The 25481-nt window shown below is 39.4% G+C and overlaps 1 protein-coding gene across 2 annotated transcripts in view; it reads right to left on the bottom strand.

Annotated features, from left to right (window-relative positions):
• The window catches only part of LOC124796464 (valine--tRNA ligase), a 208629-nt gene that overhangs the window by 47874 nt on the left and 135274 nt on the right, over positions 1-25481 (bottom strand). For both annotated transcript variants that reach the window (XM_047260688.1, XM_047260689.1), the window contains exons 13-15: positions 19712-19859; positions 19150-19619; positions 1815-2174 (exon numbers count right to left, since the gene is read on the bottom strand). In XM_047260688.1, coding sequence (XP_047116644.1) covers positions 1815-2174; positions 19150-19619; positions 19712-19859 — 978 coding nt within the window. The remainder of the gene's footprint in view (positions 1-1814; positions 2175-19149; positions 19620-19711; positions 19860-25481) is intronic.

The following is a 25481-nucleotide window of genomic DNA, read 5'->3' as shown; positions in this document are numbered from 1 at the left end:
GGAAGGATGATTGATGGCTGGGATGAAGAGGCTGCAGCTAATACGTTTTAGTTACCTCATAATAAAATTATTCTCCTAAATCTCAGTAACATTTTTAATCTTGTTTATGTTGCTGCTGATATCTCAATGCCTAAAAATATGGCGAATGGGGATCTTTACCCTTCCATTATTTCTATTCTATCTTGGGTTTTCCTGTATATTAACACTGATTAATGAGTCATAAAACATGAAGGAGCAGATAGATCTTGAGTGATCCAATGAAATAATTTTCACCATCTCGTTCTTCACAACTTCAGTATCTTATAGGAATGGTGTACTACATCAAAGATGCTGTTTAATTTATTTTCAATGTTCTGCCACAGTCATGGATGTGTGTATTTGGGTGTCTGCATGTGTGGGGGAATGTGCACTGCAGATGAGTGGTTGATTATTCCCATTATTGGTGTAAGGTGTAAGTAATTTAGGCAGAGATTAATTTATGAGAGAGCCCATACATAATCACATGCAAGTCTTATTTGATACTGGGGATTGGCATGACCACAGAAAAATGCTCAGTGAGAAAAGGGAGATTATCTATGCAAGGAACACAAACTACTTTCAAGAGCAACAGTTTAGGTTCTTATTTCATGACACGTCTTCCCATTCTGGTTCTTTTTTCTTTTGTTATACATCCATTTTCATATTATTACAGGAATTAATCCCTCTGCTTATCAGTATCTATGGTATACATCAGAACCAGGCTAAAATATAAACATTTCTGCAAGAGTAAATGGAGTTGCAATTCTTCAAGCTTTCCTGGCAATATGTTGACATGTTGAATGTTTGGGTCTTCTGCCGGTTGGTCTCACTGTTCTTGCAACATCATGCAAGAACAATATGAACAATTGGCAGAAGCCTCGATTATTCAACATGTTATAAATACAGCTGCTCAATTTTAAAAGAAGTGTTACTACTGAAGTTATATGTAGAAAACATTGCTGAAGTCATATGTAGAAAACATTACTGAAGTCATATGAAGAAAACATAAAAGATTTGTTAGAAAGAAGGAATAATCATGTTTTAAAAGTATTTGTGTAGTCAATATAGACTGAAGAATAAAGATCCCCCAAAAAATTAAATACAGGTCTCCTATACTGGGAATCCGTAGGTATCGCTTCACAAAGTTAAATCATCATCGCCATTAAATTTCTGCTGTCCTACAAATGTTTATACCATACAATAAATGGTGTATATGGGAGCCAACTATAAAGTGTTAAAAAACTAAAATAAATTCTGTATCAACCATTCAAGTTCACACTGAAGAGAAAGTACTGAAGTATTCCAAGATCACAACTTTAAAATGGTACACAGAAAAGGTATGAAAGTACATTCACAAAAATAGAGGCACAACATGACCTCTGATTTTCCCTACATGACACAAGATTATGAAATATGACATGCAGTCAACTTTTGAAAGGTATATACTAAACAGTAACATCTTAAATACTTACATGAAGATATTAAGAATATATGCTTACAACCATCCTGGCATAAAAGCATTTCTGCATGAATAAAGAGCAAGCAAGGATAACACACAAAGCAAGAAGAGACCAAAAAAAGTATGAAGCACCTAAAATTACCAGTGTCCATACCAATTTAAAATGTCCTTTCACACACAGAACACAAAAAAGTCAAATAAAAAGGCAAAGACTGGTAAAACACACTGTGAACTATGTATTAGAAGTTCCTATAGAGATGCACATAACTAAAATGCTGACACCATGAAGATATCAGACCAAAAGCCATAACATTATGCCTAGAAATATTATACACACCTCTTTCTCATCTGGATATTGACTAACACAAATACTTTTTGCTTCACAACCAGAATGTGGAATCCTCTGGAATAATTCTTCGGTTATGAAAGGCATGAATGGAGACAGCAAACGAAGTCCCACATGTAAGCAAGTATACAACATATTTTTTGCTGACTTCATTGCTTCTTTGTCATTGCTCTGGAAGACAGGCTTTAAATATTCTAGATAGACATCACAAAGGTCATAAAGCCACACATTATAGCATGCAGTAGTTGCCTGTGGGAAGTCATACTTTTCGAAGCCTTCATTACAACTTCTGACAGCAGCAGCTAGCCGACTACGCATCCAAAGATCCATCGGTGATTCACTTTCACAACTCTGAAATAGCATTTACTCATAAGATGTCTTACAAGAAACTGTTTCATATATACAAATTATTACAGGTAATTAATACAGTTATTAATAACACCATTAAAAGTAAACCCCAAGCACTGTACAACTGGAAAGGTAGTGTGAGTGTGCAACAGTACTTCACATATTGCAACCTCCTGATAATAGCAGTAGCTGTTCACAGTGTTCTCTATGCACAGGATTCTAAATTGGATGTTATATCCTTTCGTACCACAAACTATCGAACTTGTGATTTGTTCATTACGACATTTAACTGTCTCCAACATGTCTACAGCAGAGCTGGTCAGCAGATCCAGTCAACTGGCAAGTAAGACGGAATTATGAGTAGTGCGTCCCTTCTGGTTATCTCAGGCACCACTGCAGGAGCCTACGAGCAATAGGAGCCTGGCTGAAGCAAACAGAAGGATCGGTCATTTGATTGGAGTATAACTAACTAGTTAATGGATCCAGTTAGCTGGCAAGTAAATCAGACCTTCATGCACTTGCTAGGATTAATTATCTAATGTTATCACAGGAGGTGATGAGCAAATGAATGAGCAGTCATTTCATGAAACACATTGGATTGGAACTGACACTGTGTTTTCCAATACACCTTACATGTCAAACAGAGAAGTAGGTATATTTAAATTCACATAAATTCACAGATTCTTGACAAAGTGCACTATCTGTGTATATTTTTGATTTTGCAATCAAAAATATTCTTTCAATACATGTCAAAACAGAGATCAGTTGTTGAAACAGCAGAGGATCAAAAACAAGCTACATGTAGCTTCTGTGGATGTTTCTACACGACAAATGGATGAATGTCTAATTTTCAATATCATTTAAAATAATGAAACAAAGATTTTTATAATGATGAGGGGCCAAAAAATAAAGACGACTTGAAGTATGAAAAGAAGAAGATGTACATGAAAATTTTCTATTTTCTAAAGGTAATTATGTACAAACCTATTGAAGCATTTAACAGGAATGGTGTCTGTTTACACACGCTTATTGGTGAAAATATGTATCACATATGAAAACTTTTATGTACACACGTGCATCAATGCAATTTATGCAAAATAACAATTTCTTCCCTATGTGAATAAATTATGTAGAAAAAAATTATTTAAAATTAGGCTTTCCTTATATTCTTCTGGTGGGTTGAATATCGATCATCCGAAATTTTATCCTCCTCACAGCAATAAGATGCTTTGTTAGATACAAGATACTCGGTCAACTATGCACTGCCTTCTGAAGATTTGACTGAAGTGTAGTGGAACTAAAGTCTGCACAGATCATGCATGATGGTGCAGAAGCCAAAGTTAATTTAATTTATACTGCTCGTAATACATTTTGTGTAACAGCTTTATTTTGTATATGTATTTTTAGGCCTATGATGAGTTCTAGTAATGAAAAATTAGGTGGCATGCAATAACTTATGGAGAAAACATAACAATCAGCAAAACTCATTTACCGTTTCTATTCTGGAACTAAAGAACTGCACAGTTATATTTAACAGATGAATTTGTTACTTGCACCATATTTCAAGAGCTATTCTCTTCTCAACTGAACTGTTTACCATCCACATTTCACTTCATATAAGCCTGAACTCCAAACAAATACTTTGAGAAGAGATTTATTACAGCTTAATTTTATATCAAATGTTATCAGAGTTATCATTTCCAGAACAGATTTTCATGTCATTGTTTAGTCCGCATTACATATCTCCTCCATTTTTGTCATAAGTTATCTTACTCTCCAAATGGCAAAAGTCATCTACCATTTTCAATGTCTCACTCCCGCAGCACCAAACAATTTGTGTGCATTATGTTATCCTTGTTTTACTTTTGTTTGTGTTCATCTTAGAACTTCTTTTCAATTCATTCTGTTCAACTAATCTTCCAAGTCTTTTGCTGTCTCTGACAGAATTATGACGACATTGGTAAAACTTAAATATTTTATTTCTCTCCCTGAACTTTACTTTCCTTTTAAATTTCTCCTTAGTTTCTTATACTGCTTGCTCAATGCACAAACAAAATAACAAGGGGTATAAGCTAAAACCCTGTCTCACTTCCTTCTCAATTATTGCCCCATTTCATATACCATTATTATAAAAGCAGTTTGGTTTCTGTAAAAGTAGTATATACCCTTTCACTTCCTGTGTTATACACCTGCTACTTTCAGAAAAGTGTATTCCAGTCAACATTATCAAATGCTTTTCTCTAAATTTACAAATGCTAAAAATGTAGGACTGCCTTTATGCAATTTGTCTCCTACAACAATTCTTAGGGTCAGAGTTGCCTCACTTATTTCTACATTTCTCTTGAAGTTCCCCAAAGTCTGCTTCTACCACTATAACCATTCTACTGTAAAGAAGTCATGTTAAAATTTGCCAACACGACTAATTAAACCGATGGTTCAATAAATTTCATACCTGTCACTGTCTATCTTCTTTGGAATTCAAATTATTATGCTTAATACTGACATGCCCTAGATATTCATACAACTGCCTCTTTAAGATCTCTTGTATTTTCCAATACATTGTGTTTACATTTCCAATAGTCATGCATGCCTCTACAGCTTTCCATTTCATCTTTAGTCATTACTGTTTCACAATTTTGTACTTTGTGTCAATTTTATTTTTTAGATGTGTGTATTCATTTTTACCTGCTTCACATGCTGCTTTTTTTATATTTTCTCTGTTCATTAATTATGTTCAAAATCTCATTTCTTTTCCTATGATTTCTAACTGACATTGTCGTTTTGACTCCTTGTTCCTCTGCTGTCCTCATGATGCCATCTCTTAAGGCTATCCAATTTGTCTCCTATCATGTTTCTTGTCCTGTTTCAGTAAATAGTTTGTGTGGAGAAGCAAGTATGAATTCTCACTTACTACCAATATGTAAATTAACTTTGAGTGTCAAGATAACAAGCTTTTCCCCATCCCCACTGAAACCAAAGCATGCAGGCCCCTAGTACTGGAGGGTTGCATTTGCACAATAGCACATTTCTATTGACACCAATTCCTTCAGAAGTTTTTGGAAAAAAAAAATAGTTTTCATAATTTTGAATTTTGTTGAAAATGAAAGCTACAAACTTAAAATTTAATAGCGTATATAGTGAAACATAAAAATATCAAACTTGGGTGTGGTTTAAGTACATCCATTATTTTCAGAGTTATTTTGTAAAATGTGACAATGGAAAACTGCAAAAATTAATGACCCTTTCAGTTTGACTCAGAAATTAGAAAATTCAGCACCCCATTCTACCTGTTGTTGTTGTTGTGGTCTTCAGTCCTGAGACTGGTTTGATGCAGCTCTCCATGCTACTCTATCCTGTGCAAGCTTCTTCATCTCCCAGTACCTACTGCAACCTACATCCTTCTGAATCTGCTTAGTGTATTCATCTCTTGGTCTCCCTCTACGATTTTTACCCTCCATGCTGCCCTCCAATGCTAAATTTGTGAGCCCTTGATGCCTCAAAACATGTCCTACCAACCGATCCCTTCTTCTAGTCAAACTGTGCCACAAACTTCTCTTCTCCCCAATCCTATTCAATATCTCCTCATTAGTTACGTGATCTACCCACCTTATCTTCAGCATTCTTCTGTAGCACCACATTTCGAAAGCTTCTATTCTTTTCTTGTCCAAACTAGTTATCGTCCATGTTTCACTTCCATACATGGCTACACTCCATACAAATACTTTCAGAAACAACTTCCTGACACTTAAATCTATATTCGATGTTAACAAATTTCTCTTCTTCAGAAACGATTTCCTTGCCATTGCCAGTCTACATTTTATATCCTCTCTACTTCGACCATCATCAGTTATTTTACTCCCTAAATAGCAAAACTCCTTTACTACTTTAAGTGTCTCATTTCCTAATCTAATTCCCTCAGCATCACCCGATTTAATTCGACTACATTCCATTATCCTTGTTTTGCTTTTGTTGATGTTCATCTTATATCCTCCTTTCAAGACACTGTCCATTCCATTCAACTGCTCTTCCAAGTCCTTTGCTGTCTCTGACAGAATTACAATGTCATCGGCGAACCTCAAAGTTTTTATTTCGTCTCCATGGATTTTAATACCTACTCCAAATTTTTCTTTTGTTTCCTTTACTGCTTGCTCAATATACAGATTGAATAACATTGGGGAGAGGCTACAACCCTGTCTCACTCCTTTCCCAACCACTGCTTCCCTTTCATGCCCCTAGACTCTTATAACTGCCATCTGATTTCTGTACAAATTGTAAATAGCCTTTCGCTCCCTGTATTTTATACCTGCCACCTTCAGAATTTGAAAGAGAGTATTCCAGTTAACATTGTCAAAAGCTTTCTCTAAGTCTACAAATGCTAGAAACGTACGTTTGCCTTTCCTTAATCTTTCTTCTAAGATAAGTCGTAAGGTTAGTATTGCCTCACGTGTTCCAACATTTCTATGGAATCCAAACTGATCTTCCCCGAGGTCCGTTTCTACCAGTTTTTCCATTCGTCTGTAAAGAATTCGCGTTAGTATTTTGCAGCTGTGACTTATTAAGCTGATAGTTCGGTAATTTTCACATCTGTCAACACCTGCTTTCTTTGGGATTGGAATTATTATATTCTTCTTGAAGTCTGAGGGTATTTCACCTGTCTCATACATCTTGCTCACCAGATGGTAGAGTTTTGTCATGACTGGCTCTCCCAAGGCCATCAGTAGTTCTAATGGAATGTTGTCTACACCCGGGGCCTTGTTTCGACTCAGGTCTTTCAGTGCTCTGTCAAACTCTTCACGCAGTATCTTATCTCCCATTTCATCTTCATCTACATCCTCTTCCATTTCCATAATATTGTCCTCAAGTACATCGCCCTTGTATAAACCCTCTATATACTCCTTCCACCTTTCTGCCTTCCCTTCTTTGCTTAGAACTGGGTTGCCATCTGAGCTCTTGATATTCATACAAGTGGTTCTCTTCTCTCCAAAGGTCTCTTTAATTTTCCTGTAGGCAGTATCTATCTTACCCCTAGTGAGATAAGCCTCTACATCCTTACATTTGTCCTCTAGCCATCCCTGCTTAGCCATTTTGCACTTCCTGTCGATCTCATTTTTGAGACGTTTGTATTCCTTTTTGCTTGCTTCATTTACTGCAGTTTTATATTTTCTCCTTTCATCAATTAAATTCAATATTTCTTCTGTTACCCAAGGATTTCTATTAGCCCTCGCCTTTTTACCTACTTTATCCTCTGCTGCCTTCACTACTTCATCCCTCAAAGCTACCCATTCTTCTTCTACTGTATTTCTTTCCCTCATTCCTGTCAATTGTTCCCTTATGCTCTCCCTGAAACTCTGTACAATCTCTGGTTCTTTCAGTTTATCCAGGCCCCATCTCCTTAAACTCCCACCTTTTCGCAGTTTCTTCAGTTTTAATCTACAGGTCATAACCAATAGATTGTGGTCAGAGTCCACATCTGCCCCTGGAAATGTCTTACAATTTAAAACCTGGTTCCTAAATCTCTGTCTTAACATTATATAATCTATCTGATACCTACTAGTATCTCCAGGATTCTTCCAGGTATACAACCTTCTTTTATGATTCTTGAACCAAGTGTTAGCTATGATTAAGTTATGCTCTGTGCAAAATTCTACAAGGCGGCTTCCTCTTTCATTTCTTCCCCCCAATCCATATTCACCTACTATGTTTCCTTCTCTCCCTTTTCCTACTGACGAATTCCAGTCACCCATGACTATTAAATTTTCGTCTCCCTTCACTACCTGAATAATTTCTTTTATCTCGTCATACATTTCATCTATTTCTTCATCATCTGCAGAGCTAGTTGGCATATAAACTTGTACTACTGTAGTAGGCATGGGCTTTGTGTCTATCTTGGCCACAATAATGCGTTCACTATGCTACCTATAACATAAGAAAACTATGTATACGTCTGACTAGGAAGATTCAGAAATGAAAATCTACCACCAAATCCATTTTAAAATCACCGTGTTGGTTTTTATTTGAGCAGACAGTCCAAATTCATTCAGCTTATATTAAGAACCATCCTCTACAGTACAAAAAATTGATGGTGGCTCAGAATCCCAATAGCGAAAGCTATTCAAAATTTTGTACTGTGCAAGAGGACTTTTTTTAACCCCTAGTTATGTGCATCGTGTAAGAAAGCTATGCACTCTCTCTGCCGTGCACAACAGTGAATGTTGTTCGAGACAGTCTGGAGCAGAGTACACAGTCTGCTGGAACAATGAAAGCAGCCTAGATATTCGTAATTGAACAGAATACCATTTGCCTCAGGTGGCTGTGTCTGAGAACTATAATATGGCAGATGAAACACATTTAATGTATAATGGAATTTATAGCATTACAACTCAAGTGACGTTTGAAGGAGATAGAGTGACTGGTATATTAACACATCTCATATTTCAGAATTTGATGTAACTTTTTGTGTGCCACCTGCATGGAACACCGTACGGCGAGTGGATTACGAGAACTTTCCATTTTTTGCTCAAGTAAACATACAATTGAACTAACTAACCAATAATTAAAAGATTACACTTTCTTATCGAAATAGTGCCAAGTGCTGCAGTTAATTCATTGTAGAAGAGCTTGTTTCTGATAAGAAATTAAGAGGCTCTAATATACAGACTTTTGGAAGAACTGACTTCACATCATTTATCAAACAGCATGCCTTATTGTCATGCACCACACAATAGGCATAGTTTTTCAGCAGGTGAAATTGAAATGTCAAGAAGCAAATGGAATATTACAGCTAATGCTTTTACAATATATTGAGTGATAAGAGAAATCAGGTTAGTAAAACCTTAGGTAACAGATAGGGAACATTATAAAATGGGTTAGATCTAACTACGTGACAAAGACTGGCATTGTGATTATTTTGATCACAAACAATACAATTAATCATCTTCTATTACACCTATGCCACTCCAAAACCTGGCTAATGTAGCCTCTGACTCTTGCAACAACCTCTGGTTCTTTCACCTTAATCAGGTCCCATCTACTAAATTTCTGACTTTCTCAAATTTCTTTAGCTGATGACCAGTAAGTTATGGTCAGAGTCAATGTCTGCCTACGGAAATGTTCTGCAGCTTAAAATCTGGTTCTAAATCTGTCTTAATACAGGTATAGAATATAAGTCTCTTTCATTTATACAACCTTCCATAATTCTTAGCTCAAGTTTTTGCAGTAAGACTGTGCTCTGTACTAACTTCTACTAGGTGGTTTCCCCTTTCATTCCTTTCCCTGCTGTTCTTCCTTATACTTTTCCTATTACTGACTTCCATTCCCTGATCACAATTAAATTTAAGTTTCTCTTAATGAACTGAATAATGCCTTTCATCTCATTATACATTCTTATCTCTTTATCATCTGCAGAGGTAATAGTCATATAAACTTTTACTACTGTCTTGGGTCCTGGCTTTGTACCTATCGTGGGTAATATAACACATTCAATATGCTCTTCTTGGTAGATTATCTGCATTCTTATTTTCTTATTCATTACTGGACCTACTCCTGGCTTATCAGTACTTGGTTTTATGCTAATACCCCTTCACCTGACCACAAATCTCGTTCCTCTTGCAACCACACTTCAGTAATTCCCACTATAACTCTCGCCTATTGATTTCCTTTTTCAAATTCTCTCGCCTACCAGACTGAGGAATCTGACATTCCAAGCTTCTAACTGTAGAACACCACTGACTATCTGTCAAAGTGAAAATAGATTATCAACATATTTTGTGTACCAAAAAATATCTAACGTAAAACAGATGCCTCACACTATACAATGAATTCAAAGAAGTGACATCACTCTAAGACCAGTTACATGATATTCACTGTCTCCCTATTCAAATGGAGCAACTTGGAGGTCCAAATTTCAACAAAAAGTTTCAGCACGTTGGAACTGAAGAGATATTTTTATTTTATATGCGAATAACAACAGCCTAAATTACAATTTCTTTTCCTTTCACTGGTTGTGACTAGGCTTCGATTATGATAACCATCATCTAACCAATATTTATTTACCTAGACTACACAAGGGTGCTGGTGCTTGGAGCCACTCTGTACTACCAAATGGTAGACATCACAGAAGTACAGTCTTCGACAAAAACTGTTCTTTGACCTGCACTAGTATGCTGTCATCATACTGGGACTTTCCTGAATAAACTAGCAAGCTGACCAGCAGTTTTGCCTGTTGTTGTTGTTGTGGTCTTCAGTCCTGAGACTGGTTTGATGCAGCTCTCCATGCTAGTCTATCCTGTGCAAGCTTTTTCATCTCCCAGTACCTACTGCAACCTACATCCTTCTGAATCTGCTTAGTGTATTCATCTCTTGGTCTCCCTCTACGATTTTTACCCTCCACGCTGCCCTCCAATACTAAATTGGTGATCCCTTGATGCCTCAGAACATGTCCTACCAACCGATCCCTTCTTCTGGTCAAGTTGTGCCACAAACTTCTCTTCTCCCCAATCCTATTCAATACTTCCTCATTAGTTATGTGATCTACCCATCTAATCTTCAGCATTCTTCTGTAGCACCACATTTCGAAGGCTTCTATTCTCTTCTTGTCTAAACTGTTTATCGTCCACGTTTCACTTCCATACATGGCTACACTCCATACGAATACTTTCAGAAATGACTTCCTGACACTTAAATCAATACTTGATGTTAACAAATTTCTCTTCTTCAGAAACGCTTTCCTTGCCATTGCCAGCCTACATTTTATACCCACTCTACTTTGACCATCATCAGTTATTTTGCTCCCCAAATAACAAAACTCCTTTACTACTTTAAGTGCCTCATTTCCTAATCTAATTCCCTCAGCATCACCCGACTTAATTAGACTACATTCCATTATCCTTGTTTTGCTTTTGTTGATGTTCATCTTATATCCTCCTTTCAAGACACTGTCCATTCCATTCAACTGCTCTTCCAAGTCCTTTGCTGTCTCTGACAGAATTACAATGTCATCGGCAAACCTCAAAGTTTTTATTTCTTCTCCATGAATTTTAATACCTACTCCGAATTTTTCTTTTGTTTCCTTTACTGCTTGCTCAATATATAGATTGAACAACATCGGGGAGAGGCTACACCCCTGTCTTACTCCCTTCCCAACCACTGCTTCCCTTTCATGTCCCTCGACTCTTATAACTGCCACCTGGTTTCTGTACAAATTGTAAATAGCCTTTCGCTCCCTGTATTTTACCCTTGCCACCTTTAGAATTTGAAAGAGATTATTCCAGTCAACATTGTCAAAAGCTTTCTCTAAGTCTACAAATGCTAGAAACGTAGGTTTGCCTTTCCTTAATCTTTCTTCTAAGATAAGTCGTAAGGTCAGTATTGCCTCACGTGTTCCAGTGTTTCTACGGAATCCAAACTGATCTTCCCCGAGGTTGGCTTCTACTAGTTTTTCCATTCGTCTGTAAAGAATTCGTGTTAGTATTTTGCAGCTGTGACTTATTAAGCTGATAGTTCGGTAATTTTCACATCTGTCAACACCTGCTTTCTTTGGGATTGGAATTATTATATTCTTCTTGAATTCTGAGGGTATTTCGCCTGTTTCATACATCTTGCTCACCAGATGGCAGAGTTTTGTCAGGACTGGCTCTCCCACGGCCGTCAGTAGTTCCAATGGAATATTGTCTACACCGGGGGCCTTGTTTCGACTCAGGTCTTTCAGTGCTCTGTCAAACTCTTCACGCAGTAACATATCTCCCATTTCATCTTCATCTACATCCTCTTCCGTTTCCATAATATTGTCCTCAAGTACATCGCCCTTGTATAGACCCTCTATATACTCCTTCCACCTTTCTGCTTTCCCTTCTTTGCTTAGAACTGGGTTTCCATCTGAGCTCTTGATATTCATACAAGTCTTTCTCTTATCTCCAAAGGTCTCTTTAATTTTCCTGTAGGCCGTATCTATCTTACCCCTAGTGAGACAAGCCTCTACATCCTTACATTTGTCCTCTAGCCATCCCTGCTTAGCCATTTTGCACTTCCTATCTATCTCATTTTTGAGACGTTTGTATTCCTTTTTGCCTGCTTCACTTACTGCATTTTTATATTTTCTCCTTTCATCAATTAAATTCAATATTTCTTCTGTTACCCAAGGATTTCTACTAGCCCTCGTCTTTTTACCTACTTGATCCTCTGCTGCCTTCACTACTTCATCCCTCAAAGCTGCCCATTCTTCTTCTACTGTATTTATTTCCCCCATTCCTGTCAATTGCTCCGTTATGCTCTCCCTGAATCTCTGTACAACCTCTGGTTCTTTTAGTTTATCCAGGTCCCATCTCCTTAAATTCCCACCTTTTGGCAGTTTCTTCAGTTTTAATCTACAGGTCATAACCAATAGATTGTGGTCAGAGTCCACATCTGCCCCTGGAAATGTCTTACAATTTAAAACATGGTTCCTAAATCTCTGTCTTACCATTATATAATCTATCTGATACCTTTTAGTATCTCCAGGGTTCTTCCATGTATACAACCTTCTTTCATGATTCTTAAACCAAGTGTTAGTTATGATTATGTTGTGCTCTGTGCAAAATTCTACCAGGCGGCTTCCTCTTTCATTTCTTAGCCCCAATCTATATTCACCTACTATGTTTCCTTCTCTCCCTTTTCCTACACTCGAATTCAAGTCACCCATGACTATTAAATTTTCGTCTCCCTTCACAATCTGAATAATTTCTTTTATTTCATCATACATTTCTTCCATTTCTTCGTCATCTGCAGAGCTAGTTGGCATATAAACTTGTACTACTGTAGTAGGCATGGGCTTTGTGTCTATCTTGGCCACAATAACGCGTTCACTATGCTGTTTGTAGTAGCTTACCCGCATTCCTATTTTCCTATTCATTATTAAACCTACTCCTGCATTACCTCTATTTGATTTTGTGTTTATAACCCTGTAGTCACCTGACCAGAAGTCTTGTTCCTCCTGCCACCGAACTTCACTAATTCCCACTATATCTAAATTTAACCTATCCATTTCTCTTTTTAAATTTTCTAACCTACCTGCCCGATTAAGGGATCTGACATTCCACGCTCCGATCCGTAGAATGCCAGTTTTCTTTCTCCTGATAACGACATCCTCTTGAGTAGTCCCCCGCCCGGAGATCCGAATGGGGGACTATTTTACCTCCGGAATATTTTACCCAAGAGGACGCCATCATCATGTAATCATACAGTAAAGCTGCATGCCCTCGGGAAAAATTACGGCTGTAGTTTCCCCTTGCTTTCAGCCATTCGCAGTACCAGCACAGCAAGGCCGTTTTGGTTATTGTTACAAGGCCAGATCAGTCAATCATCCAGACTGTTGCCCTTGCAACTACTGGAAAGGCTGCTGCCCCTCTTCGGGAACCACATATTTGTCTGGCCTCTCAACAGATACCCCTCCGTTGTGGTTGCACCTACAGTACGGCTATCTGTACCACCGAGGCACGCAAGCCTCCCCACCAACGGCAAGGTCCATGGTTCATGGGTATTGCTTGACAAAGATGTACCTCCTAAGCTGCACATCCAACTGATGACTGGTCTGGAGACGGCACTGGGCAAACATATGACACCAATGGAAATGCTGCTACTAACTAAGCAGGGAGTATTTATACTCACTCGGGCCTGGTGTGTTGTGACAGGAGCCTGCCGCTGTCACATAGCTATCTGTGAATCATTGCCTTCTGCTACGGCGTGTAGTCTTCCAGTGCACCACTACAATAGATTGCTGCATTGTAAAATGCTACACCATCATTATTGTGGTCCCAAGCTGTAAAATTACACATGTGGCTGGCCTGCATACTGCATGACTGGCTGCTGTGACCTGCCTGAGGCTGATGCCACAACACATGAAGCAGCTATCTTCTAAGCAATCTCGAAGACTTTTGACATTTGTGCATCAGTGGTGTTGATTATCATACCACACACACAGCCAGTTATCTGCATAGTGTCCAGTTAGCATTTCTGACCATCGACCTAGCTGGCTTTTTTGGACACTGCTCTGTTTGATACATGATGTCAGCCTAGGAAGTGGTCAATGGAGTGCAAATCCTGTAGCACCTCCCACTGCCGTATGTGCAAGAACAAAACAGTGTAATAAAAGATCAGTGGTGGATAATGACCTGTATGTATGCCCCATGATGAGAAGCCATAAATCATCTGTCAAAAAGAGACCCTTGAGATCTCAATCCTGGATGCACATGATAAATGTAGTTCAACAATAAATGGTATGAACCAAAATCACCCCAGAAACACTATGAGCAGAAGAGCAGTGAGAGCATATGGACAACTGATGTACAATGAGGCAGATATGGAAATATGCAGTTAGTTTCTGATGCACCTGCACTGTTACAGGGACTGACAGTAGGTTGGCAGCTGTGGGGAGAAGAGAGAAATGGTAAGGTTCCTTAGGAGCAAATCAGAAAGTCTTTGCCCCTATTCCTCTTTAGTCAAATTATGGCTGTAGATGTGAAGTCAACATATCCATTCCCAGCAGTGGACCTTTCTTGGATCAGATGGGCCTTTTCTGCCAGTAGCTCCACAGTATGGCGCTGCTGTCAATTGCTGAAGATGGCTGTTGCACTTCACACGCCCGCAGTGTATGAGCCACAAAGTGTGATTCATTTTCTATGGGACAAGGGAAGAACACCCATTGAAATATACTAGGAAATATAGCCCACAAATGGGGAAAAGTGTCTTGATTTGAGAAGTGTGAGGTGGTGTTACTGTGAGTTCACAACAGGCCTTGAAGACTTGCAAGACAATTAGTGTTCGAGGAGGTCGCATTCAAAGCTGAATGATGAAATTTCCTGTGCAAATGTAATTGTGAAAGTGGATTGGTGTGCGCATCTCAAGGACACTTCCCTTGAGCTTGGCATTTTGTATGGGAGTGTTTACAACATCATTCACAAGTCCTTAACATACCAGAAGATTTAATGTCAGTGGGTGGCTAAGCAGTTGGATGACATGAAGAAGGGCAAGTGAATTATTGCTCCACTGACTCACCTGCAACATTATGCTGATGATGGTGACAGTACTAATAATGAAACATGGATACTGTCTTTCACACCAAAGTATCGAAGCAGAAGAGCCTGGTGTAGAAATGTCTGGGTTCGCCTGTGACAAAAAAATTCTGTTCAGTGCCATCTGATGTTAATGGACTTCTGGGATAGCCATGACTGCTTCCACTAGATTTCATGCCAGTGAGTGCAGCAATAAACGATGACAGTTATTATTCCACACAGTCACATTTGCAAGCTACCATCATGAAAAAGTGCTGTCAGATTCTTGATGTCGATAATGTGGTCATCTACTACAACAATGCAAGGCCACATGTGGCAATCAGAATAACTGACAAGCTACAGTCATTCACAGAGAGAGTCTGGAGCACACCATACAGTCCCAATCTCGCCTCTAGTGATTTCCATGTTTTTGGTCTGCTGAACTTTCTGACAAGAAAGTGATTCACACGCAACAACAGTCCGAAGGTGGTTCCACAGTCACCCGGATGAACTATACCACAGGCAAATCTCAATTTACTGCTGCAATGAGACAAATATCTGAATTTATTTGGAGCCCATATGGAAAAATAGTATGAAATACAAAGAATAGTATGTATTTTCATAATTAACTGCATTTTGGCTAACAAAAATTATGGGTAAAGACTTTGTGGTTCACCTGTATAAAATTAGTTAGCCCTTCTTTAGCATATTTCCCACTGATGATGTATTTCCTATGGAGTCAACAATACTTTATCACAGGGCTTCAGATAACGTAAAATGTGTGTCTAACACATGCATGAAGGATTTCCCTGTATCAGAAGTGCAAATTTCTTCCCGTATAGCTAGATGCCACTTGCATTCCTCTGGGAAAACAGAAGCCATCTCACTGATGAGGTTTACTTCTGCCTTCCCCCTTATTCTTCCACTGTGACGGTGATGCTGCACCAGAAAGAGCAGCTGGGGTGGGGTTGTGGATTGCTACTTGATGGGCCTGCTGATTCTCTTGGGCAAGTTTCAGTAACTGTGTCACCAGTAACCGAAACTTCATCACAACTATCATTACAGATGAGCAAAGTATGGCGTAATGCCTTCCAAATCATCATTTTTAGGTCTTTGGCACTCACCATGTGTTTCTATTTTTGAAGAAATGGTAGATACATACTGATTTCTGATACTTCCTTTTAATTGTTCTCTGTATGCCTGAAGGGATGAACAAGAGGCTTAACAATGCATGTATTTCTATGAAAGTTACTAAAGTCATTAGGGAGACAACTGAATGCATCCCGTGTCTACCACTGCAAGTGCAGTTCAAATTAAGATACAAATTGCAGACTCTTTTTAAATAATATTTTGGTCTCTGAAGTAAACGATACCCAAGTCCAATGTTTGAGTTATATCAACTTATTTTTAGCTATTGTATTAGGTACCTACTCATCTTGCAAATTTAATCTTCTGAATTTCTTCATCAATTAATGCCTCACACTCACAGCTCTAAACTACACACTAACCTGAACAGTCAAACAAAACATCATGCAGATTAACACAAAGTTCTATTTTAGGCACAGGTTGGACAAATTTCCTGCATGTTGAATGTTTCTTGTGGGAAGCATGTTGCACATACAGATAGGTCACTTAAAATAGCACATTGGAATTGGGATGTATGATCTCACTTCAAGGTGTATAAAACCTGTTGTCAGATGTTCTGGTAATGTTGAAGAGCTGAAGGTCAGTATAAATGCAGCTGTCTGCTCCAGTTCACTGTTCACTTTCTTCAAAATATTCTTTTTGTATCCCTCATGCCATTTGCTTTCCACAGTTCCTTCAGTTCCTCCACACTTATTTGTATCAACTTGCTATGTGAGATCTGTCATGCCTGCTACGACATATCTGTTTCTGTCAGAAGCATACCCTTTCTGAATGCCTCATCAGCTTCAGCATACCTGCTACAGATACTTATCTTTTAGGAATATAAAACTGTGTTTTTTTGTAAGAGTATTCTCTTCTCATGACAAGAAAAATCTTGTGTCCTGTTACAAACTGGATTCATTTCTGAGCTGATGCTCTTAGTTTGCTTTCTGGAATTCTATTTGTGCAATAGCTATTGTTCCTAGACAATATATCCATTCTTTAGGTGTGTTTTCTTTACAAAGAATTGGAAACCATGGTGTTTCCAAGAGCAACAATGGAATTAAAAATCAACTTTGGCTCAACCTTAATACGTACAACTGACGAGCATTAGGTGCCACAGAGGTTGTGCACTATTACTGTTTTGTCTCGACCATCATCCAACTCATCAGGAGGCAGTGCAACTTCAGACAGAAGTATTTCCATAGAGGTTTGTACAATCCTGGCAATATGCCAAGATCCCCATTCCATGTGAAAGACAACCACTGACCATTGTCCCACACAGGCATCACCTAATTATGGCCAGGGCTTACACTAACATAAGACTCATGACACCCTGGTTTGCCATAAACAGTCTAAGCTAACTGAAGCGCATGACATTTGGCGCACTCCAGACAGGCATGGTGCAAACAATGTGAACACACCTCCCCCCCCCCCCCCACCGCCCCTTTCAATTCAAAATGAAAAGCCCACTGACCATTGTCCCACACAGGCATCACCTAATTATGGCCAGGGCTTACACTAACATAAGACTCATGACACCCTGGTTTGCCATAAACAGTCTAAGCTAACTGAAGCGCATGACATTTGGCGCACTCCAGACAGGCATGGTGCAAACAATGTGAACACACCTCCCCCCCCCCCCCACCGCCCCTTTCAATTCAAAATGAAAAGCCCTAGTATGTGCAACGATACCAAATGATTTACTCCTTGGCAGCATTTTCTTGGAAACAGTTTCCATTGCTTTCACACTCACATGCTAGGTTTCACTACCAATGATATCCTTGTTAAGTTTTACAACATAATGGCTGCTTGATAAAACCAAATTACCACTCTCTGTAAGCCTCAGGTATCCAGATGATCATTTCTCGTGTTCCGTTCCAGGCAGTACCAAGCCACTTCTTTAAAATCATAAACTTACACGCTAACCATAAATGTGACCTTAAAGACACCACAAATTGACACATATCTAATAAACTTCCCTTTTCATAAGGTACTACATGCTTGCACTAATGTTTCCTGAGTCTTAAAATGATACTTACTTTAATTTCTAAATATTGTTTTGTGCGTGTTCTTAGACCTGAGAACTACCATGTCAGTCTTGGTGTTCAAGTGTCACTGATTTAACATTCAGGAGTACAGAACATACACTGACTCCACATTCTGTCTCACTAGTATGCACTAATCTTTTGTAACCAAAAGCAGAACTATATCCAAAGAATGCAGACTTCAATTTCAGCTTCCAGGTTGAAATCCTGGTATCTTCAACCGTACACCATCTTCAGTTAGACCTATTTGTCATCTTTTGCTACCGTATACTGCTATAGAAGCTGTTTTCTTTCTTTTTATTTTGTTGTGTTAGACTGTTCTTGACAGGCCATCACCCAAACTTTCCAAAATGTGTATTTTGGCTCCTCACATTTTATAACAATAAGTTTATGATTTACGTGCAAAATTAAATTTCAGAGTCTCAAGTGAGGAGAAGCCCAACAATATTTTCTAGAAATCAGTAATGTTTGAGAAAGATGGGTCTGAAAATTTAATCTCCATTTTTACGAGACCATGTTTCCCGTACCACTGATAGAAGTATTGCTTCCCTCTACTACATGTTATTCCAACACATCCATCATTTGAAGATGTGATATTCAAATTGTCAATTCAATAATAAAAATCTCTTTCAATATTTGTAGACTTAAAGGTATGAATAATGGCGAACAGATTTTCACCATGAGAATAGAAAATTACAAAGGTTAATTAAAAAACAATGTTGAATGCTATGGTCACAAATTTCAACTATGAATTCCCAAACACATCTTTACATATATTCTTACCTCACTTTCAGAGTTTTGAGGACCATCACTGCAAACACCATACACTGTAGCAGGCAATTTGTTCCATTCAGAGCTGAAGCTACTAATGTGCTTATACCACCTGAGCATATTTGGAAATCTTTCTAATTCACCATTGTCATTCAGTGCACCAAAAACAATCAAATCTGATTTGGAAGGTGTGTAGCCTTGGAGGTAACTATAATCAGTAAGATAAGAGTCAACTACTTCACAGTCATTCATCGTTAGGTGGAAATTTCTGTCTTTTTCACATGATGAGATAATCCTCAACAGGTGATTCACATTATTCAGTTCTTTCTTGCCTTTATTACTTGCACTTTTATTTCTTAGTTTAGAGTTTGGCGTAAAATCAGTCCCTAAATAACTAAGCGCAAATTTTGTGGCATTCCAAAGCTTATTGCAAAAGAATCTATATCCTTGCACTCTCAAAATGTCCAAATTTATATCTCGTCCTGTAAAAAGAAAAGAAAAGGGATACCTGTTGAAATAATTCTTAAACAATTATGTAACTACACAATTATTGTGCCAGTAATTAAATTTTTACCTTGGCTTACATATGCACACAAAGCAAACCTCAAAGCATCTGCTCCACATTCTGGAATGCCATTGGGATAGTCCTGTTTCTGACCTTGCTTTGCTCTTTCTATCTCTCTAGGATCCAAATTGCTATTTGTTAACTGTTTGTGGAGATCCTGTAATGAATTTCACAATTGCTGTTTTTATATACTGCTGAAAAACAAAATGAGGCAGAACTTACAAAAGAAGGTAAAGCGATGCATGGGAACAGGGACAGATAGAAGAATATTTTGAGAAGGAACAGGAAGAAATGACATTGTCATGATGAAGCAGCCATATTCTGGTTCTCTAGAATAAATTAACCAACTTCTTGGCTGTAAACAAATGTACCACATAAGATAGTGCAAAGATAAAACACTGCATTCGCACCTGACACTGAGTTAGTTTCAGATCCCATAACAGTATTTTACCTAGGATTCCATGGTTCTGACAGATAACTCCAGCAAATTTATTCCACTTTATTTTGACATTTATCTCATGAATGTGCAATTGACAAATTATCAAACAATGTGACAGACATATTATAGCTGCCTCCCTTGACGGACTGACAGTTCAGTACATACAACAGTTAGTTCACGAAGCAGGCCCAACAGGTATCCGAAGATGACATAATCCTTGGAACTGTTCGCTAAACATTGAAAAAATTAGGAAATAAAGCTGCAAGGAAACTGAATTTCACTGGGGGAAACAAAACTGTCCTATGGCTACCATGAAAAATCGATCTATATTCCAAGGTGGACCTTCCACACTGTCATTGTGTTTTCATCTCAATGACTGCACAAAATCCTCACTAAATGACACATTGTTTCTTGTCATAGCAATATTAAGTACAGAGATATCAACATAAACTTCTTAATAATTTTTTAAATGCAGCGATTTATTTGCACCTGGCTTGTTGCCATTTGCAACTTTCAGAGAAGCATCATGAGTGGTGAAATTTGAGTAAAATCTACAGATTTCTCTGGTTGCCATGTTAAAATTTACTTCTTTTCTGAAAACACAGCAGAGTTTAAACAGTCTCACCTCACTAACACGTTGCGCAGACGCAGTTGCAAAAGAATTCTGAAAAAGCACATTCTCAGTAAAAATAAATGTGTAATTTCTTCACTTATGTTGTTCTCAAATCCATAGCATGTCTCATTTCACCAACCACTGATGGCCCTTAAAAATTGAATTCTTTCATTTAAAAAGTCTGTAGTTAGTGGAATAACATGGTAGATAATGAAGTTTTGCATAATAAACATGCAGCAAGATACTCCCCTCTTTGTATGCTATTATTTGCCAAAATCTCATTTCTATATCTCGAACTGTTTATGGAATATGAAGAATGTTGTAAACATTTCACTCTGGCTTTATCTCCATTGCAGCACGATAGCAAATTAGTGTTCTACGTCAGATCAGTTTTCTTGAGATTGGTGGCAGATAAAGACCTCCAGCCAAGTCTAAAGAAAAATTCAATATATTAGCTAGATTTCATATGCTGCAACATATTTTATAATAGGCACCAAATGCAAAATCATTGCAACATCTGTTTTTCATTACAAATGGAGATGGACAACATTCTGCATTTAGCGGTTAGGGAGGAGCTGTGGCAGAGATTTATCACCTGTGACTATATAAGGAAATGGACTGCAAGATTCTGACACGTCCCTAGAAGGCAGAAGCTAGAACACGCCTTCTGAAATGTCACAGACACACTGCAAATTGAGTAAAAAGCCTGAGATTTTACTGCACTGACATGCCTTGACAGCCTTCATCTGCATAACATACAGCTCAATCATGGTTAGTACACACTCATCCAGCTCTTTCCTGGTAGCATAATCTGCACACTTATCTCATTTTATGCCTTGCAGTTTTTTCTCTGGAGTAATCTCAAAGATGAAACCTATATACAAGTTGTAATAATTGCAGCAGTATCCGGTCTGTACTGATATCCTTCAATGTATGACTGTTGATAAATGTTACAGAATACAATGGGCATTTAGAACATTTTAAAGAAGTTTTTATGGCCATTTTTTGTAATTTCTTTTTTGTTGCTGTTGCTGATAATATAGTTTTACACTGTAACTGCGTATCTCAAAATTAAACCTGCATTAGCTCCTTTGCCTACGTCAAGTCTTTATATGTCAATTAACTTATACACAAAACTATTTAGGTCTAAATGCAGTTTGTTGCATTTATCTTTCTTTGAGTGTTATGTGGAAGCGGGGGTGGGGGGTGACAGAACTGTTATAATAGTAAACTGGTAAGACATCCTAAGGCCATCTCTGAGGTGGTGACAGACAGAGGGGGCAGAAACTGTTGGATAGAGGTTGTGGGGACAGTAGGTTATCTTATGTTGGGGGTGGGATAATTTCAGGAGCAGAGAATGTGTTGAAAGGGTAATTCCCTTCTGTGCAGTTCAGAAAATCTGGAGGTCAAGTGAAGGACCCAGATGGACCGGGTTATAAAGCAGCCACTGAAATCAAGTATGTTATGCTCAGCTGCATGTTGTGCCAAAGGGTGGTCCACTTTACTCTTGGCCACTGTTTGACAGTGGTCATTCATTCTGGTGGAGAGCTGGTTGGTAGTCATACCAACATAGAAAGCTGTGCAATGACTGCAACAAAGCTGATATACGACTGGCTGCTTTCACAGGTGGCCTGGTCTCTGAGGAATTAGGATAAGCCAGTGACAAGATTGGGAAAGGAAGTGCTGAGTAGCTGGATTAGGCAGATCTTGCACCTGCATCTTCCACAGGGATATGATCCCTATGGCAAGGGGGTGGGATTGAGAGTGCATCAGGGACGGAACTCCACTTTAGGAGGGGTAGGAAGGATCTTTGTTAATTGGTCCCTCATATCAGTGCATGATGATACATAATAAATGCTCTGACGAAGGACATGGTTCAGTTGTTCCAGTACATTGGAGGTATTAGGTGCAAAAGGGGTGCTCCTCTGTAGCTAGTTCTTAGGGCTGGTTAGGAGGATTGGGGATGTGTGGGGATATGGCTCGGGAAATCTGTCTGCAGGCTAGTTCTGTGAAAGATTTTGAGAGACCCTTAGCATACTGAGCAAGGGAGATCACACCACTGGAGACACACTGTTCCTGGACTGCTGGGTAGTATGGCAAGGACTTTTGGTGTGGAAGGGATGGCAGCTGTCGAAATGCAAGTACTGTTGGTGGTTGGTAGGTTTAATGTTGGCAGAAGCGAGGATGGAGCCATCAGAGAGGAGGTGATCAGTGTCCAGGAAGATAGCACACTGTGCTGAGGGGGGCCAGGTGAAGTGGATGGGAGAGAAGGTGTTGAGGTTTTGAAGGAATGAGGACAGTGTCTTGGTCCTGATACCTGAACATGAAGATATATCAATGAACCTTAACAAGACCATGAGTTTGGCATTTTGGGAGGCTAGGAAGTTTTCCTCTGGATGGTCCATCAATAGGTTGGCACACAAGGGTGCCATGCAGATACCCATGGCTGTGCTGTGGATTTGTTTGTATAACTACCCTTCAAAGGAGAAGTAGTTGTGTGTCGGATAAAGTTAGTAAGGAGTGTGAGGAATGAGGTAGTGAGTTTGGAATTTGAAGTATGTTGGGAGAGGGATGGGGTTGGTGGAGCATCAATGAAGGAAGTGGTTGGCATCTTTGACATGGGAGGCTAGATTTTGGGCAATTGGATGGTTGAATTGTTGGTTGGTCGGTTGGTTTAAAGGAGGGGGGGGGGGGGGGGGGAAGGGACCAAACTGCAAGGTCATCGGTTCCTTGTTCCCGGTAAAATAATTACACAAGGGAAAGAAGAAAAGAAAGGAGACGTACAGCACAATAACATGAGAATGGAAAAACCACAAGAACGACAGAAGGACAACCAACACCACTATGGACAAAACAGGAAAAGAAAACCACAGAGAAAAGTAAGAAACAGGTAGAAGGGATAAAAACAAGAGAGCAGATGACCATGGCTGGTCGACCAAGAGAATGAAAAGGAAAAGCCAGCCACTCTGCGACACATAAAAACATCCAGCCAAAAAGCATTAGAGTGGAGAACACAAAGGGACAAAGGACATGCACAAAAACTATTCACGTATAAAACATAAAACTAAATTAGCCTATGAGGTGTTGTCAGCTAAAATTAATTGCAACAAGTCCAGTAACTGAAGAGTCCATTGCAGGGCAGCCAAAGGAGGACAGCTCACCAAGATAAGGGCCACTGTCAGCCTGGCGCCACACCGACACTGAGTTGGGTCATCATGGCGCAGGAGGTAGCCATGTGTGTCCTTAATGGCATGCAGTTGGTTGTGCGTACTGAGGTTATGCCATTCCATCACCCAAAGCTGCAAAACCTTGCAGCATAGTACTGAACACAGGTCAGTTGCAAATAAGTCGGTCTCCATAAGCAGTTTTCGCTTAGCCTGTTTGGCCAGCTTGTCGGCAAGTTCGTTGTTTGGGATTCTGACTTGACCAGGGGGTCTAGACAAACACCACTGAACGACTGGACCATTCCAGGGCACAGATGGACTCCTGGATGGTTGCTATCATAGGATGATGAGGATAGCACTGGTTGATAGATTGTAGGCTGTTCAAGGAGTCAGTACACAGAAGAAGTGACTCCCCAGGGCATGAACAGATGTGCTCAAGAGCACAAGATATAGCCACCAGCTTGCCAGTGAAAACACTGTATCCATCGGGTAAGGAATGCTGTTTAATATATCCTCCACAGACATACGTGAAGCCGACATGTTCATTAGCCATCTAGTCGTCGGTGTAAACCACTTCATGGCCTTGATGCATGTCAAGAATCAAGAGGAAGTGGCAATGGAGAGCTGTGGGGTTAACAGAGTCCTTAAGGCCATGTGAAAGGTCCAGGCAAAGCCACAGCCTAGGTGTACACCATAGAGGTTACATAAATGGACCTCAAGCATAAGTGGTAAAGGAAAGGACTCCAGTTTGGAAAGAAGGAATCGGACACGAATTGCAATTGGAAGCACTGACCTGGGCTGCCAGTGTGGCAGATGGGCCACCGTGGGTGGGAAAAAGAGATGGTAATTCAGTGCGCAGAAGAACTACGAATGTATGCAACATAACTGGTCAGCAGCTGTGCACGCCTAACCTGCAACGGAGGCACTCCTGCCTCCACCAGGATGCTGGTCACTGGACTCATCCTAAAAGCTCCAGTCACTAGGCGAACGCCACATTGGTGCACTGGGTCGAGTAAACGCAATTCTGAGGGCGCTGCCGAACCATAAACCAGACGCCCATAGCCAAGATGGGATTGAACAAGGGCTCTGTAGAGCTGCAGCAGTGTAGAGTGATCTGCTCCCCAGTTGGTGTTGCTCAGGCAGCAGAGGACATTAAGGTGCTGGCAGCACTTCTGTTTAAGCTGACAAAGGTGAGGAAGCCACATCAATCAGGCGTAAAAAACCAGTCCTAAGAATCGAATGTCTCCACTACAGTGAGTGGATTGTCATTAAGGAAAAGTTCTGGTTCCAGATGAATGGTACAGCGCCGACAGAAGTGCATAACACATGACTTTGTGGCAAAAAATTGGGAACCGTGGGCTAGAGCTCATGACCGTGCCTTGTGGATGGCTCCCTGTAGATGCCACTCTTCAACTGGTGGAGCAGTACGAAATGCATACAGAGAAGGTGAGATGGACAGCCCTATAGCTGCTGCTACACCATTAATGGCCACTAAAAATAGAGATACACTCAACACAGAGCCAAGTGGGACCCCACTCTCCTGGATAAGGGGGAATTATGGGA

This window comes from Schistocerca piceifrons, chromosome 4 (assembly GCF_021461385.2).
Source record: "Schistocerca piceifrons isolate TAMUIC-IGC-003096 chromosome 4, iqSchPice1.1, whole genome shotgun sequence".
NCBI lineage: Eukaryota > Metazoa > Arthropoda > Insecta > Orthoptera > Acrididae > Schistocerca > Schistocerca piceifrons.
The sequence above is the reverse complement of the archived record's forward strand: the minus strand, read 5'-3'. Positions and strand labels throughout refer to the sequence as shown.